Source organism: Natator depressus, chromosome 2, assembly GCF_965152275.1.
Source record: "Natator depressus isolate rNatDep1 chromosome 2, rNatDep2.hap1, whole genome shotgun sequence".
NCBI classification, from domain to species: Eukaryota; Metazoa; Chordata; order Testudines; family Cheloniidae; genus Natator; species Natator depressus.
Window position 1 is genome coordinate 186957627 of NC_134235.1, and position 13478 is coordinate 186971104.

Sequence of the window (13478 nt, forward strand, 5' to 3'; positions counted from 1 at the left end):
TGTAGTGGGGCAGAAAGGCAGAGGCAGAGAAACCTGTGGAAATGGCAAGAAGTGACGGCAGAGGGACCACCATTCACATAGCTCTCCATCAGCTGGAAGACTAGCTGCCCCAGACTCTTAGGCTTTGTCTACACACAACAGTTATACCACTGTAACTACACTGGTACAGGAAGAGGAGTAAACTATACCAGTATAAAGCACCTTTATACCACTATAACTGCATCCACATGTGAATATAACTATTGCTGTAATAGTTATAGTCACACACTAACCAAATGCCAGTACACAAATTTTATATAAGCCAAACACATACGAAGACAGGGTCCATTCACAAAGCAAATGTTGCTTATTGTGACAATTCAATCAATTTACTCTTGTAAAAAGCTCCCAGTAAGTACTAACATTCACCAGAAAGCACACAAAGCCAATGGCTGAGGACCTAGCAGCCCACAGAATCTACATTTATTTAGAAAACTGACCCTTAGAAAACTTTTTTAAAATGTTAGTAAATATGGATTGACCCCCACACAAGCACCTGGGATCCACATCTGCAGCAGGAGGCTGGTGTTGATCTCACCATCTCCACACACATTCTTATTTAAAATTAGTCAGTTAACTTTAGGTGTGCACCAGATAATATGCCAGCTGCATGCATAATTCTATAATCATAATGAACAAAAGCCATTAGGAGATAGGGAGGGGTAAAAGATCCCCAAAAATTTATTTCCTTGTCCCATCCAAAAATTGTTCTGAGCGGTCACTGAAATAACATTCTAAATGTTGTTAGTGTTTTGTTAAATCACTCCTAGGCATTGTGCTAAAAAAAAATCCAAAAGATATGCTTCAACAACAACTACAAACCAGATGCATCAACAGCTGAGGTTCGGTTCTCTTTGAGAATTTCTGTTCTTAAAGTTCATTTGTGTTCTCCCCGTAGCGATTTAGACAACTACATAGGTTGACAGAGTATGTTTCCTGAACATTATCTGCATTAGCAAACTCCAGCTGATTTCATACTTTCTCTAACATCCGTATATCATGTCCTGAATCAGCTATGAAATAATAAACATACTCTGTGGAGATGTAATTTGGGGGATTATGTGACTCAGTTCCTTTGCTTCATCAAAATGCCCACAGAGCATGGACATGGACCACAACATGGGTAAATTCAGCACAAAGACTAATTTTAGAAAGGTTTGTTAAATGTTTTAATTTTACTACCTTACAAAATCAGCTTTGTTAGAAGGGAAAAATTCTTAAATACTGTAGATAAATTCTGTCCTAGAATAATATTTGAACTTTCATGCAATATATTTCCCTGTAATATGAGAAATTTACACCAATGATTAATATTTTCCATCTTGAATGCTGTATTCAAGTTATGCTATTTTCACTGGATCTGAAATTATACCTACTGCACATGTAAATAACAGAAAGTTAAGGGAATCTATGTTTAATTTACAATTAAAGTTCAGCAGCAGCTAAGGATAATAACTGCAATACACAGGTGCCTCCAAGTGGTATACTGGTGAACTGCAGAACTTTATCACAAGATAGGTAGCTACAAGCATTTACAGGTATTATCTGTTGCTAAATGCTGCAAGTCAAAACAAAAAGTAATAAAATAAAAATAAGAAGCCATAATTTAATACATAACTATTGTGCTTTTACATCAATAGAATTAAAGGGCACATTCAGTTTTGTCTCTTACAAAGAATAGGCAATGTTTGAAATGCTGCAGTCAAATTGATGATCCCATTAAATAAACAGCTGATGTTATTGTAAACTAAATTTCTCAGTAAAAGGGCTCACAAGGAAAAAAATATAAACTGGTTCGAATACAAAAGTGGCGTCTGTCAAGGGCATGTGCCTGCCCCTGATCTGTTCTACGTGTTATTGACCGAATGATGGAAGCAGTCACTAGCTGCATACTGGGGGTGGACGTCTGAATAACAAACTTGGAATATGCAGATGACACAGCTCTATCTGAATCCTGATGAACTAATCTCATCAATGTACTGAATACATTTACAGAAGATGCAAGTAAACTTGGTCTTCAGGTTAACTGGAAGAAGACCAAACTGATGAAAGTGGCTGATGGACCTCTACCTCTACCCACTATAATCGATGGACAAGAAGTTGAATTCATCTACTCATTAGAGCATCTTGGCTCTTTTGTTACCAAGGAGAGAGGTTGCTTTACTGACATGAAACATTGCAAGACAGTTCTCCAAGTGAAGGAAGACTGACTATGTGACCCTTGGGGTGAGTTTGTTGTCTGTTCATTTGTTTGTTGTATGCATGCTGCTTGCAGTGTGCCTGCCTGACTGAAGTTTATAATACAACCTGTTTGGGGGGGCCATGTTTCTTAACAAGGCTTTGACCCCTAATTCCTTTAGCAGCCCTTAACCAGGGAGTGGGGCTACCCAGGGAGAAAAGTAGTTAAAAAGCCAACTCCTAAACAATCAGAGGAGCTAGTGAATTGGGGAGTTTTGCAAAAGAGTTTAGAAAGGGAGTGAGAGAGCCAGATATACCTAACATTTTCTAATCTTAGGCCAACAAACACTCCACACATAAAAAAACAAAAATCAAAACAAAAACAAAAAGCTACAAGAGTAAATATAATGCAGGCAGAAGTCTAGCAGCACAGTGAGGGCTATTCAATTTGTTGCACAAATGCAGCATGCATGATTACCTGCCTTGTAAACAGATAGGAATGACAGAGTAGGTCGTGCTCGTGGGAGAGTGGCACTATATGTGAAAGAATGCATAGAAAGAGTCAACTATAGTAAAAAATTTAAATGAATCAAACTGTACCCTAGAATCTCTATGGACAGAAATGCCATTCTTGATTAATAAGAGTACAGTAGTAGGACTATACTACCAACCACCTGATTAGTTTGGTGATGGTAAAATGCTCAGGGAGATTAGAGAGGCTATAAAAATAGAAAACTCGATAACAATGGGGCATTTCACCTATCCCCATATTTACTGGGTACACGTCACCTCAGGATGGGATGCAGAGATAAAATTTTTAGACACCAATAATGACTGCTTCTTGGAGCAGCTAGTCCTGGAACCCACAAGAGGACAGGTAATTCTTGATTTAGTCCTAAGTGGAGCTGATCCAAGAGGTGAATATAGCTGAACCGCATGGTAACAGTGACCATAATGTAAATATATTTAACATCCTTGCGGGGAGGGGAAATACCAAACAAGCCCACCACAGTATAATTTAACTTCAAAAAGGGAAACTATAAAAAAAAATGAGGAAGCTACTTAAATGGAAATTAAAAGAAACAGTCACAAGAGTAAAATCCCTGCAAGCTACATGGAAACTTTTAAAAAACTTCATAACAGAGGCTCAAATTAAATGTATACCTCAAATAAACAAATTAGTAGGTAGTACCAAAAAAATGCCACTATGGCTAAACAACAAAGTAGAAGAGTTGGGTAGAGGTAAAAACGCATCCTTAAAAAATTAGAAGTCAAATCCTACTGAGGAAAATAGAAGGAGCATAAACTCTGGCAAATCAAGTACAAAAGCATAAATAGGAAGGCCAAAAAAGAATTTGAAGAACAAACAAGCAAAAGACATAAAAACTAACAGCAAAAAAAAAAAAAAGTGCATCAGAAGTAGGAAACCTGTCAAACAATCACTGGAGCCACTGGATGATCGAGGTGCTAAAGGAGCACTCAAGGAAGACAAGGCCATTGCAGTGAAGCTAAATGAATTATTTGCAACGGTCTTCACTGCAGAGGATGTGAGGAAGAGTCCCACACCTGAATCATTATTTTTAAATGACAAATCTGAGAAACTGTCCCAGATTGAGATGTCAAGAGAGGAGGTTTAGGAACAAATTGATAAATTAAACAGTAATAAGTCACCAAGACCAGATGGTATTTACCCGAAAGTTCTGAAGGAACTCAAATATGAAACTGCAGAACTGATAACTAGTACGTAACCTATCACTTAAATCAGGCTCTGTACCAGAGGACTGGAGGATAGCTAATGTAATGTCAGTTTTTTTAAAGGCTCCACAGGCGAGGTTGGCAACTATAGGCCAATAAGCCTAACTTCAGGACCAGGCAAATTGGTTGAACCTATAGTAAAGAATAGAATTGGGGAAGAGTCAACATGGCTTTTGTAAAGGAAAATCATGCCTCACCCAGTGGTGCTGGAACAATTTTTATACTGGGGGTGCTGAAGGCAGAAACCATGTATTTGGGTTATTATTACCACTTCAAGCTAGGGAGTGTAGCAGCCCCTCCTAGTTCCAGCACCTGTAGCCTCACTAATCTATCAGAATTCTTTGAGGAGTCAAACATGTGGGCAAGGGTGATCCAGAGGATATAGTGTAACTGAACTTTCAGAAAGCTTTTGACAAGGTCCTTCACCAAAGGCTTTTAAGCAAACCAAGCAGTCATGGGATAAGAGGAAAGGTCCTCTCATGGATCAGTGATTAAAAGACAGCAAACACAAGGTAGGAATAAATGGTCAGTTTTCCCAGTGGAGAGAGGTAAATAGGAGGGTCCCCTAGGGATCTGTACGAGGACCAATGCCGCTTTTATAATATTCATAAATGATCTGGAAAGGGGGTAATCAGTGAAGCAGAAAAGTCTGCAGACGATACAAAATTACTCAAGATAATTAAGTCCAAAGCTGACTGGGAAGAGCTACAAAGCGATCTCACAAAACTGAGTGACTGGGAAATAATGGCAAATGAAATCCAGTTGTGATAAATGTACAGTAATGCACATTGGAAAACAATCTCAACTATACATACAAAATGATGGGGTCTAAATTATCTGTTACTATACAAGAAAGAGATCTTTGTGTCATTGTGGATAGTTCTCTGAAAACACCCATCAATGTGCAGCAACAGTCAAAAAAGCTAACAGAACGTTAGAACCTTAGGAAAGAGATAGATAATAACAGAGAATATCATAATGCTACTATATAAAGCCATGGTATGCCCACATCCTGAATACTGCATGCAGTTGTGGTCACCCCATCTCAAAAACTATATATTAGAATTGGGAAAGATTCAGAGAAGGGCAGCAAAAATGATAAGGGGTCTGCAGCAGTTTCCATGTGAGGAGAGATTAAAAAGATTGGGACTGTTCATCTTGCAAAAGAGATGACTAAGGGGGGATATGCTAGAGGTCTATAAAATCATGAATGGTGTGAAGAAAGTGAATAAGGAAATGTCATTTACCCCTTCACATAACACCAGAACCAGGGATCACCCAATGAAATTAGTAGGCAGCAGTCTGAAAACAAACAAAAGGAAGTATTTCTTCACACATCGTACAGTCAATCTATGGAACTGGTTGTCAGGGGATCTTGTGAAGGCCAAAACTATAAATGGGTTCAAAAAAGAATTACATAAGTTCATGGGGGATAGGACCATCAACGGCTATTAGTCACAATGGTCAGGGACACAACCCCATGCTCTGGGTGTTCCTCAGCCTCTGGCGGCCAGATGCTGGGACTGGACGACAGGGGATGGATCACTTGATAATTGCCTTGTTCTGTTCATTCCCTCTGAAACATCTAGAATTGACCGCTGTTAGAAAACAGGATACTAGGCTAGATGGACCATTGTTCTGACCCAGCATGGCCATTCTTATGTTCTTAATGTGGTCGAGCGAGGTGACATTTGAATCACATGTTTTTTAACTCGTCTATGTGCTACTAATTCAACTGAGGATCAAAAATCTGATTTGTAATGAGAAGCCTCTGCGGCATCAGTGACACATATCAACTCGGACAAAGATGCACATCTATCAAGCAGCAGTAGCTTCTGTCCATTTGTATGGCTCAGAAACCTGAGCCACCACAGAGATGAAAATGCCCCTGCTGGACCCTTTTGACATGAAACAGTAATGATGTATTGAACGCATACAGTGGTTACATCATGTTATGAACAAAGATGTCACGTGTTAGACCAACCAGCCTCCAAGGTCTTCCCATGTGACAATGCTGGCTCAGGTGGCTTGGCCATCTGCTGTGTATGCTGGAGTCCATACCAGCCCACCAGCTTTATGTGTTTGATCCAATAAAAACTGGATAGTCTCACAAGTGGCTTCGGACCGTGCCTGCCTCAGCCTTAATATAGAACAGGCTGCAACACTGGCAGGAGACGGCTCTCTGGAAATGGGTGATCCAAAGTGTGCACACTATACTTCATGAGCAGGAGAATGACTGAATCACCCACACATACACCACGCAATAATATGAATGAGTGTTACCTGTTTGCATATGATACCTTTTAGATACATACGCACCTTTTAAATATAGATTATGACAACAGTAGTACACTGAACTCGTCAGGCCAGCTGAGACTCACTGCTAGGTACCAGGCAGCCCCTTGCCCTCTAGCATTAGGCTGCTCTTAGGGTCACAAGGGCCTAAACAGATAAATAGTTAGGACTTGGAGTAGGAAGGAAACATTCAGGTCTTACGCTTTAATTAAAAAGAAAAGGAGTACTTGTGGCACCTTAGAGACTAACAAACTTCTAAGGTGCCACAAGTACTCCTTTTCTTTTTGCGAATACAGACTAACACGGCTGCTACTCTGAAACTTTAATTAAAGTATCTCCTGTCAGACCTAGTGATCAACAAAGAAAAACACTCATTAAACCTTCCACATAAATGCAAACAGCTGTAAAATTCCAATAGAAATATGAGAGCCACTATGAAGGCATGAAGTAGGATGGGGTTCTCAACCTTTTCCTTTCTGAGGCCCCCTCTGACATGCTATACAAACTCCACAGCCAAGCTGTGCCACAACTACTGCTTTTATGCATATAATAATCAGGGCCGGTGTTAGGGGGTAGCAAGGAGGGCAATTGCCTGGGACCCCTCACACCATAAGGGGCACTGCGAAGCTAAGTTGTTCAGGCTCTGGGTGGTGGGGCTCAGGGCCCCGAGCTGCAGTCCCATGTGGTGGGACTTCAGCTTTCTGCCCTGGGCCCTAGCGAGTCTGATGCCAGCCATGCTTGGCAGAACCCCAGAAACCTGCTCATGGCCCCCCATTGGGCCCCAGACCCCTGGTTGAGAACCACTGAAGTAGGGATTATACCAGAGTTACAGTGAAGCCTTGCTAAAGAAGTAGTACTCCTGAACCATTCACCTCAAACCTAAAGCTATCATAAATCTAGTAGAAAAGAATAAATAGTCATTTCATCCACTTGAGGCTCCTCAGACCTTGCAATTTCTGCTAGTTTGGGATTTAAGAAATGTTTTGCTTCATCATACTTTGGTAAGGAAGATAACTGACCAGTATCTGGAGTTCTCCAAAGGTAATGGCTCTGCAGGGGACACACACAATGCCTCACATGTCCAGGACCAATTTAAAGCAATGGGGGTGGAGGAAGGAGTGCACACAGTGACTCCTGGAAGCAAATTCTCCAACAGAAGATGTAGAGGATTAGTACCTCTTACAGTTCATAGATCCTCTTTTGCCAGTAACAGTAGCCATGGAACTATCTATTCTCTCCTTTCTCAATGCTGCTCACTTCAGGTTTTAGTCTACATAGTCTTTGTACTTAGTTTAGTTAGATAATGTTGAGATCAGTTGGTACTTTTGGAGCTTTCTAAAAATAAATGTTACTGCTTCTTGTTCTCGTGTCTCTTATAATTCCAGAATAGTGGATCTGGGGAAGGCAGGTTTGTGTATCTACTGAGAAGATGTCATAACAGATCAGCATGCAAATTGTTTGAAGTGAAGGGCACTTCCTCTGAGATTACTTAAAACTGCATGGCCTTTACCACCTGGGACAGAGATAAATGTGAAATGAGTCCTAATGTCATCCTATTCTACCATATGGATTTGCACAGCCACTTCTGTGAAGGCAAAAATATATTTTTCAATTTAATTCATGTTTTTGCTGCTGAAAATACAGCCACTTCAGCCCCAAACATTCAAATTTCAATCATGCAAAGTGCTTTCATCTACAGTGAGTTGCTCATGCCATATTCAAGAATACATGAAGACACTGCCCAAAACACACAGCTTTTTCTGTTGGCCAATCTTCATTAGGACTGTCTCAGTCACGGAAACATCCAAAGATTACCAAAACAAAATAAGAGCAGACTATGAGCAGACTGCTTCAGATATGAATTCATAAGAGTTGGTCCGATTTATTTTGTAAGTTTTGCATATGCCCAAAATAGAAATAAACTCTTCCATGAAGGTTGTCTCAGTTATCTCTCAAATGGAGACAGGAGTCTTTGGAAGAGTTAACTGATCAACATTGTTTAGAATGCTCAAATTATATTTTTCAGAGTTGTTCTTCAGCATCACAACTTGAATGCCCTATTCCTGAAGACTTTATGCACATGGCTAACTTTACACATGAATGGTCCTAGCAAAGTCACGCCTATCATGTTCAGATTATCATAAAGTTAAGCATCTAAGCAGTACAGTAACAAAACATTAGATTGTAATCTGTTCAGCATACGTACCCTGTCTTCTTCTGCATTTAGAAAACACCTGGCACTACAGCAACATAAATAAATACTTATATTGTTAATAATAATTTTATCTAGGGTGAGATGTCATCATTTCCAGCTTCTCACTGTTAAGACAGTGCTAATTTATTCCAGCAAGAAATGTTGCCATTTTTTATAGTGCAATGTCACCCTCCAATTGCAAAAACTGACTTTAGTTTTCTCACAAATGAGCAATTCTTTCAAGGTAAAATAGCAAAATGCTTTGCTTTGGCAAAACTCTAATGTTTCACTAATAGTCAAGATATCTTTGTGGGTCTCTAACTCTCTGCAGGCTTCCACACAAATGCAGCATAACCACAAGTTTGTAATGGAAAGTTGCCTTAAAAATGCTGGAAACTAATTTGGCACATGTAAAAATCAGAAAACAAAATGGTCATGCCTTATATAAAAAGTACACTTATAAATAGTTTACCAAAGGTTAATAAATGATTAATAGATGTTATAAGCATGTTACAGATATGAGTAGCATACATTATAGAAGCCTGTAAGCACATCAGCAGAAGGTGTAACAGATGGTTATAAACAACCTATTGACCCGTGGAACTGTATAACAATTGACTATCTATTAAAGCATTTATCAATCATTTTTAAATCTTTATAAACTATTTATAAATGTACCCTTAATATACAGTGTAACTACTAAAACCTGCTTCCCTGCCCCTTTCTGTTGGGAAAGTATCTTCTGTAGATTATATGTAGGTCTCTTATGTCATAAAGCGTCTTTATGGATACAGAGTGCTGAAACATCACAAAACTGCCTGAAAGGGCTTTCTTTCTTAGTCCTGGAAAAAGATAACAAAAAATGCCTGGGTTTAAAATGAATAGGACTCTTTCAATTCCCTGTTAACCTAATTACTATAACATAATAACCAACAAATGTATCATTTATTGGAAATGTGACCTACCAAAATGGCTACTGTACAATGTGCACTTTAATATTTCTGAAAAATATGAAAAAGAACTCTGCTATTACTGACACTAGTTGAACTGACTGAAATATTGCTGCATGCACCTAGCTCTTGGATCTGTAAACGTTCCAGGTATCAGGGTGCTCCCCAACACACTCCAATGAGCCTTGATATCTCTTCTACACAATAAGCAAGTGTCCAAATTTTTCAGAAATCAGAAGTTCTATTAGCTGAATATTCTCATCAAATATGGCTAGGTGATGCGCTATCAGTATCTTCAACAAGAAATACTACATATGTGCTGACCACAGTTGGATTACCAACACTAATGTTACCTTTTGAGCCAATATCCAAGTCATCATGGAAAATTTGATTCCTCACATAGGTTACTGAGTGGTTCCAAGCTTAAGGAAAAGAGCCTATTTCTGGATGAAAAAATTATCCAATTGAGGTGTCAGACATGAAGCAACCAGTATCAAGTCCAATGGACACACAAAGTTCTAGATTACAGGGAAAAGATACTTTTTAAAGTCCCAGTCTGTAAAATTGTCAGAGTGATGAGAATATAGTTTTATACAACAAGAAATTTCATCCAATGATATTAGACATGCACCCAAATTTGATTTCACATGCAGAGTTGTTAACATTCCTTGGAAGTGTTAAGTCTGTGATATTTTGTGATCCTATTGAAATTATAAAATAAATTGATGAAAATGTGTCCATTTTCAGGTAGAGACAAAATTAAGACTTGTTGAGACTAAATAAAAAAAATAATTGTTATCAATTACAAGTACAGTAGCCACGGTAGCTTTCACCTTACGATTTCTATAGTCATTACCTCTCCTTTCGTATTAGACAAGCACGCATCCAATTTTATCATCAAAAACAGAAAAAGTCTTCTGTATTTTCTGCTGGTTTAGCTACCAGCTTCTCTTAGGTCCCCTCCAACAATCTAACTGAGTCTTTATGATGGTACCCTGACTACAACACTAAAGTGATTGGCATGGTATAAAAACTTAGATAGATTAGACAAACCCTGGGAAAAGTCACCTGAAGGGGACAGACCCATAAAAGAAAAGCAGGAATTCTGAAATGTTCTTACCTTGTTCTTATCTTTCCCAGCTTGATTGCTTTAAAGGCCATTTATAATTGGACAGAGCATTACAGAGTTAGATATCACAGCAATTGAACTGTATCATTTTTGGGGATCTCTCTCTTTGCATTTTATAACAATTTTTAAATATTCAAGTAAATAAAGATGATATTTTCATGAAGGTCACTGAGCATGGAATGGAAATGCATTATGAGGGTGCAGATTTTAATAGATCTCCTCAAGAAAGATCTTGTGGACCACATTATTTTCCTTTTTTGTCAGGAGTAAGCAGTTTTGGTACACTGAAGAAAAGGAAAACTGTTATGGTGGATATATGCCTTCTCATTGCATCCTCTCAATTACATGAATGTACAAATGACGTTTTATACAGAAGGGATAAAATTCACCCCTGTTCAATTAGCACAAGACCCTATATACCACTTAAGCTTCATATAAGTTGTAACTGGCATTTAAATAATGGATAGAGATTGGTGTGAATTTAACCCTAGATGTATCAGGATTTTAGTAATCCATTTGATAGAGTTCTTTTTACTGTTTGAGAAGTACTTAGATACTATGGACAGGAGGAATATATATGGAAGATAGACAGAAAATTTAACTTATAAAATCAGTTAAAACTGGCTTGGTTAAGACCACCACAACATAGACTGAAATCTTAATGAAGAAGCCTACACAATAATGTATTGAGTTGGAAAGACGGTATCTAGTGGAGTGCCAGGTTCAGTGTCAGCCAATTTAGCACCATCAGTGAAGATAGGGTAAACAGTGTATTAATGAAATTTGCAGGTAATACTAAATTGGGAGGTAATGGGGCACCAAAGAAAACAAAAACAAAAAAAATTAGAAATATGGGCCAATTTTTTTCCCAAATACATTGAGTCAACACACTATATAAGATGCTTACTTACAATTCTTCTCCTTGTTTTGCCTTCTTGTCTGAAACTAGATAGACTGTTCCAAAGCTTCCTCTGCCAAGTTTCTGCTGAAGAACATATCTTCTTGCAATCAAGGTTTCAGAGCAAGTGGAAATAGGTGCGGAACCACTGACATGTTTAACAGCCTCTTGGAATTTCAGCATTGCTCCATGTAACAGAGATCACATTCATTTATCTATAACGTATCTTTCATATTCAAGTCTCCTTAGTAATGCTCCTATTCTTCCAGTGATGTTCACAGGACAACACCTAAAACAGAAAAATAGATAAGATTTTATGTAATACTCTGAAGTTTTCTCAAGATATTCAGGCTGCTAATTAAAATACCACACCTCAAGCTATCATCTTGTCACATATCAAAAGCTCAGGGCCAATCAGCTGGGGGGGGGGGGGGGCAGGAGAGCCATTTGGCCTGGGCCTCAAGCTCAAAGCGGGGCTCAATTTAGACACTTGTTAATTTTCTGGTATTTGATAACTTTTGTAAATTGTTTTTATGCGCATCCCTATCGGATCAAAATGTGACATACTCTCTCAGCTTAGAGCTGCAAATTTAAGCAAATAAGAGATGTGATTTGGTCATAGACATATTTTTTTTGTTAACTGATATAGATTTTGTCATATTAAAGAGTTTAAAATGTTCATAAATATATATTGGTTCTGATGGCACAAGATTAGACCGTGATGAACGTGTACTCTCAGATCACCTGATTATATAAACAAACCACTACTACTGGCTGGTGCTGGATCAAGTGCGTGTTGAAAGGTACAAAATTGTTACATTTTACTGTTTTTATAGTTTTACGTCTATTTGACTAAGGAATTATTTATGTGTGAAAATTCCTCATTATTATCTTCATATGGTAGCTAAAAGAGGTGACTGTTTGGTTGGTTGAGCCCTAGCTTGGTAGTTTGGCCATCATCATAGGCTTTCGTAGGCTATAGGCCCAGATTCAAGGTGAAAATTTGTGAGGATAATCTTGTACAGTGAGTTTTGTGAGGACACATGTTTGAAATTTTTGGACATTATCCCTCTGTCTATATCCGTGTCTGTGTTTACTATTGTAAGCAGAGTCAGGTTGAGCTCCACCCTGACATCTGGTGGTGAGGTGGGGCAAGTTGTGGAAAAGAACTTCAGGGGCTGATCTCATTTGCATAGGCACACCCACCCCACCTAGAATGAGGCCATAGCTGCCCAAATGGTCACTTTGGCTGCTGCGGGATCCCCAGTGTCTCTGTTATTGGGGCAGGAAGAATAAATTGTTATTACCCTGATTATGGGAATCAAGGACAGTGGAACTGCACTTGGCCTTTTGTTATGATGGAGGGACTCGCCATCAACTAAGTAGCACTCGCTAGGCAAGGGACATGGGTTCCAAAACTCTGTGAATTGAGAGAGGCTGGGGACAGGTATTAATACTTCGTGGCATGGGCCCTCTGGTGAGGGCCTTACATGCTAATTGCACTTCCTCCTCTCTCCACTGTGGAATATCAGAGCTAATTTTGATTCCATTAGGAGTCTAGTTACAGGCTGCTGAGCTGAATTCCCTTTGGGCTAATGGTGCACCAGCACTGAGGCTCCCCTACTACAAGCTGAAATCACAAAAGAGATACACTTATGAAGAGCTGAAATCACTGAGTGTTGTGTTAAGTAGTGGGGGAGCCTGAAGATATATGGTGGAGCAGTTTGCGGGCCGGCGAGCAGAGCGGCTGGTGGAGCAGAGCAGTTTGCGGGACGGCGAGCGGAGCGGCTGGTGGAGCAGAGCAGTTTGTTGGATTCCTAGAGCAGCCCATGGGGTGGCTGGCAGAGCGGAGGCCCAGGGAGAGGTGGGGCCATCAGCTTCGGACCATGTAAGGTGCCCTTACTCTCTCTCCCCACCCCCCATCTTCACCCAGGTTGGGAGGTAAAACTCTTCAGATAAACTTTTGAGCTCTGGGGCTGCCCTGACCAGGGACAGAGACTTTTGGGTCATTGGACTTTTGGGACTTTGGGTGATTTGGGT

General features: G+C 39.4%; 1 protein-coding gene across 7 annotated transcripts in view; it reads right to left on the minus strand.

The window, feature by feature from the left end:
* The window catches only part of NEK11 (NIMA related kinase 11), a 155790-nt gene that overhangs the window by 133312 nt on the left and 9000 nt on the right, over nt 1–13478 (minus strand). For all 7 annotated transcript variants that reach the window (XR_012638255.1, XR_012638256.1, XM_074945572.1 and 4 more), the window contains exon 2: nt 11452–11727. Coding sequence is in view for 5 of the 7 variants with exons in the window: in XM_074945572.1 (XP_074801673.1) it covers nt 11452–11621 (170 nt within the window). In the remaining 2 variants the exon portion in view is untranslated. The remainder of the gene's footprint in view (nt 1–11451; nt 11728–13478) is intronic.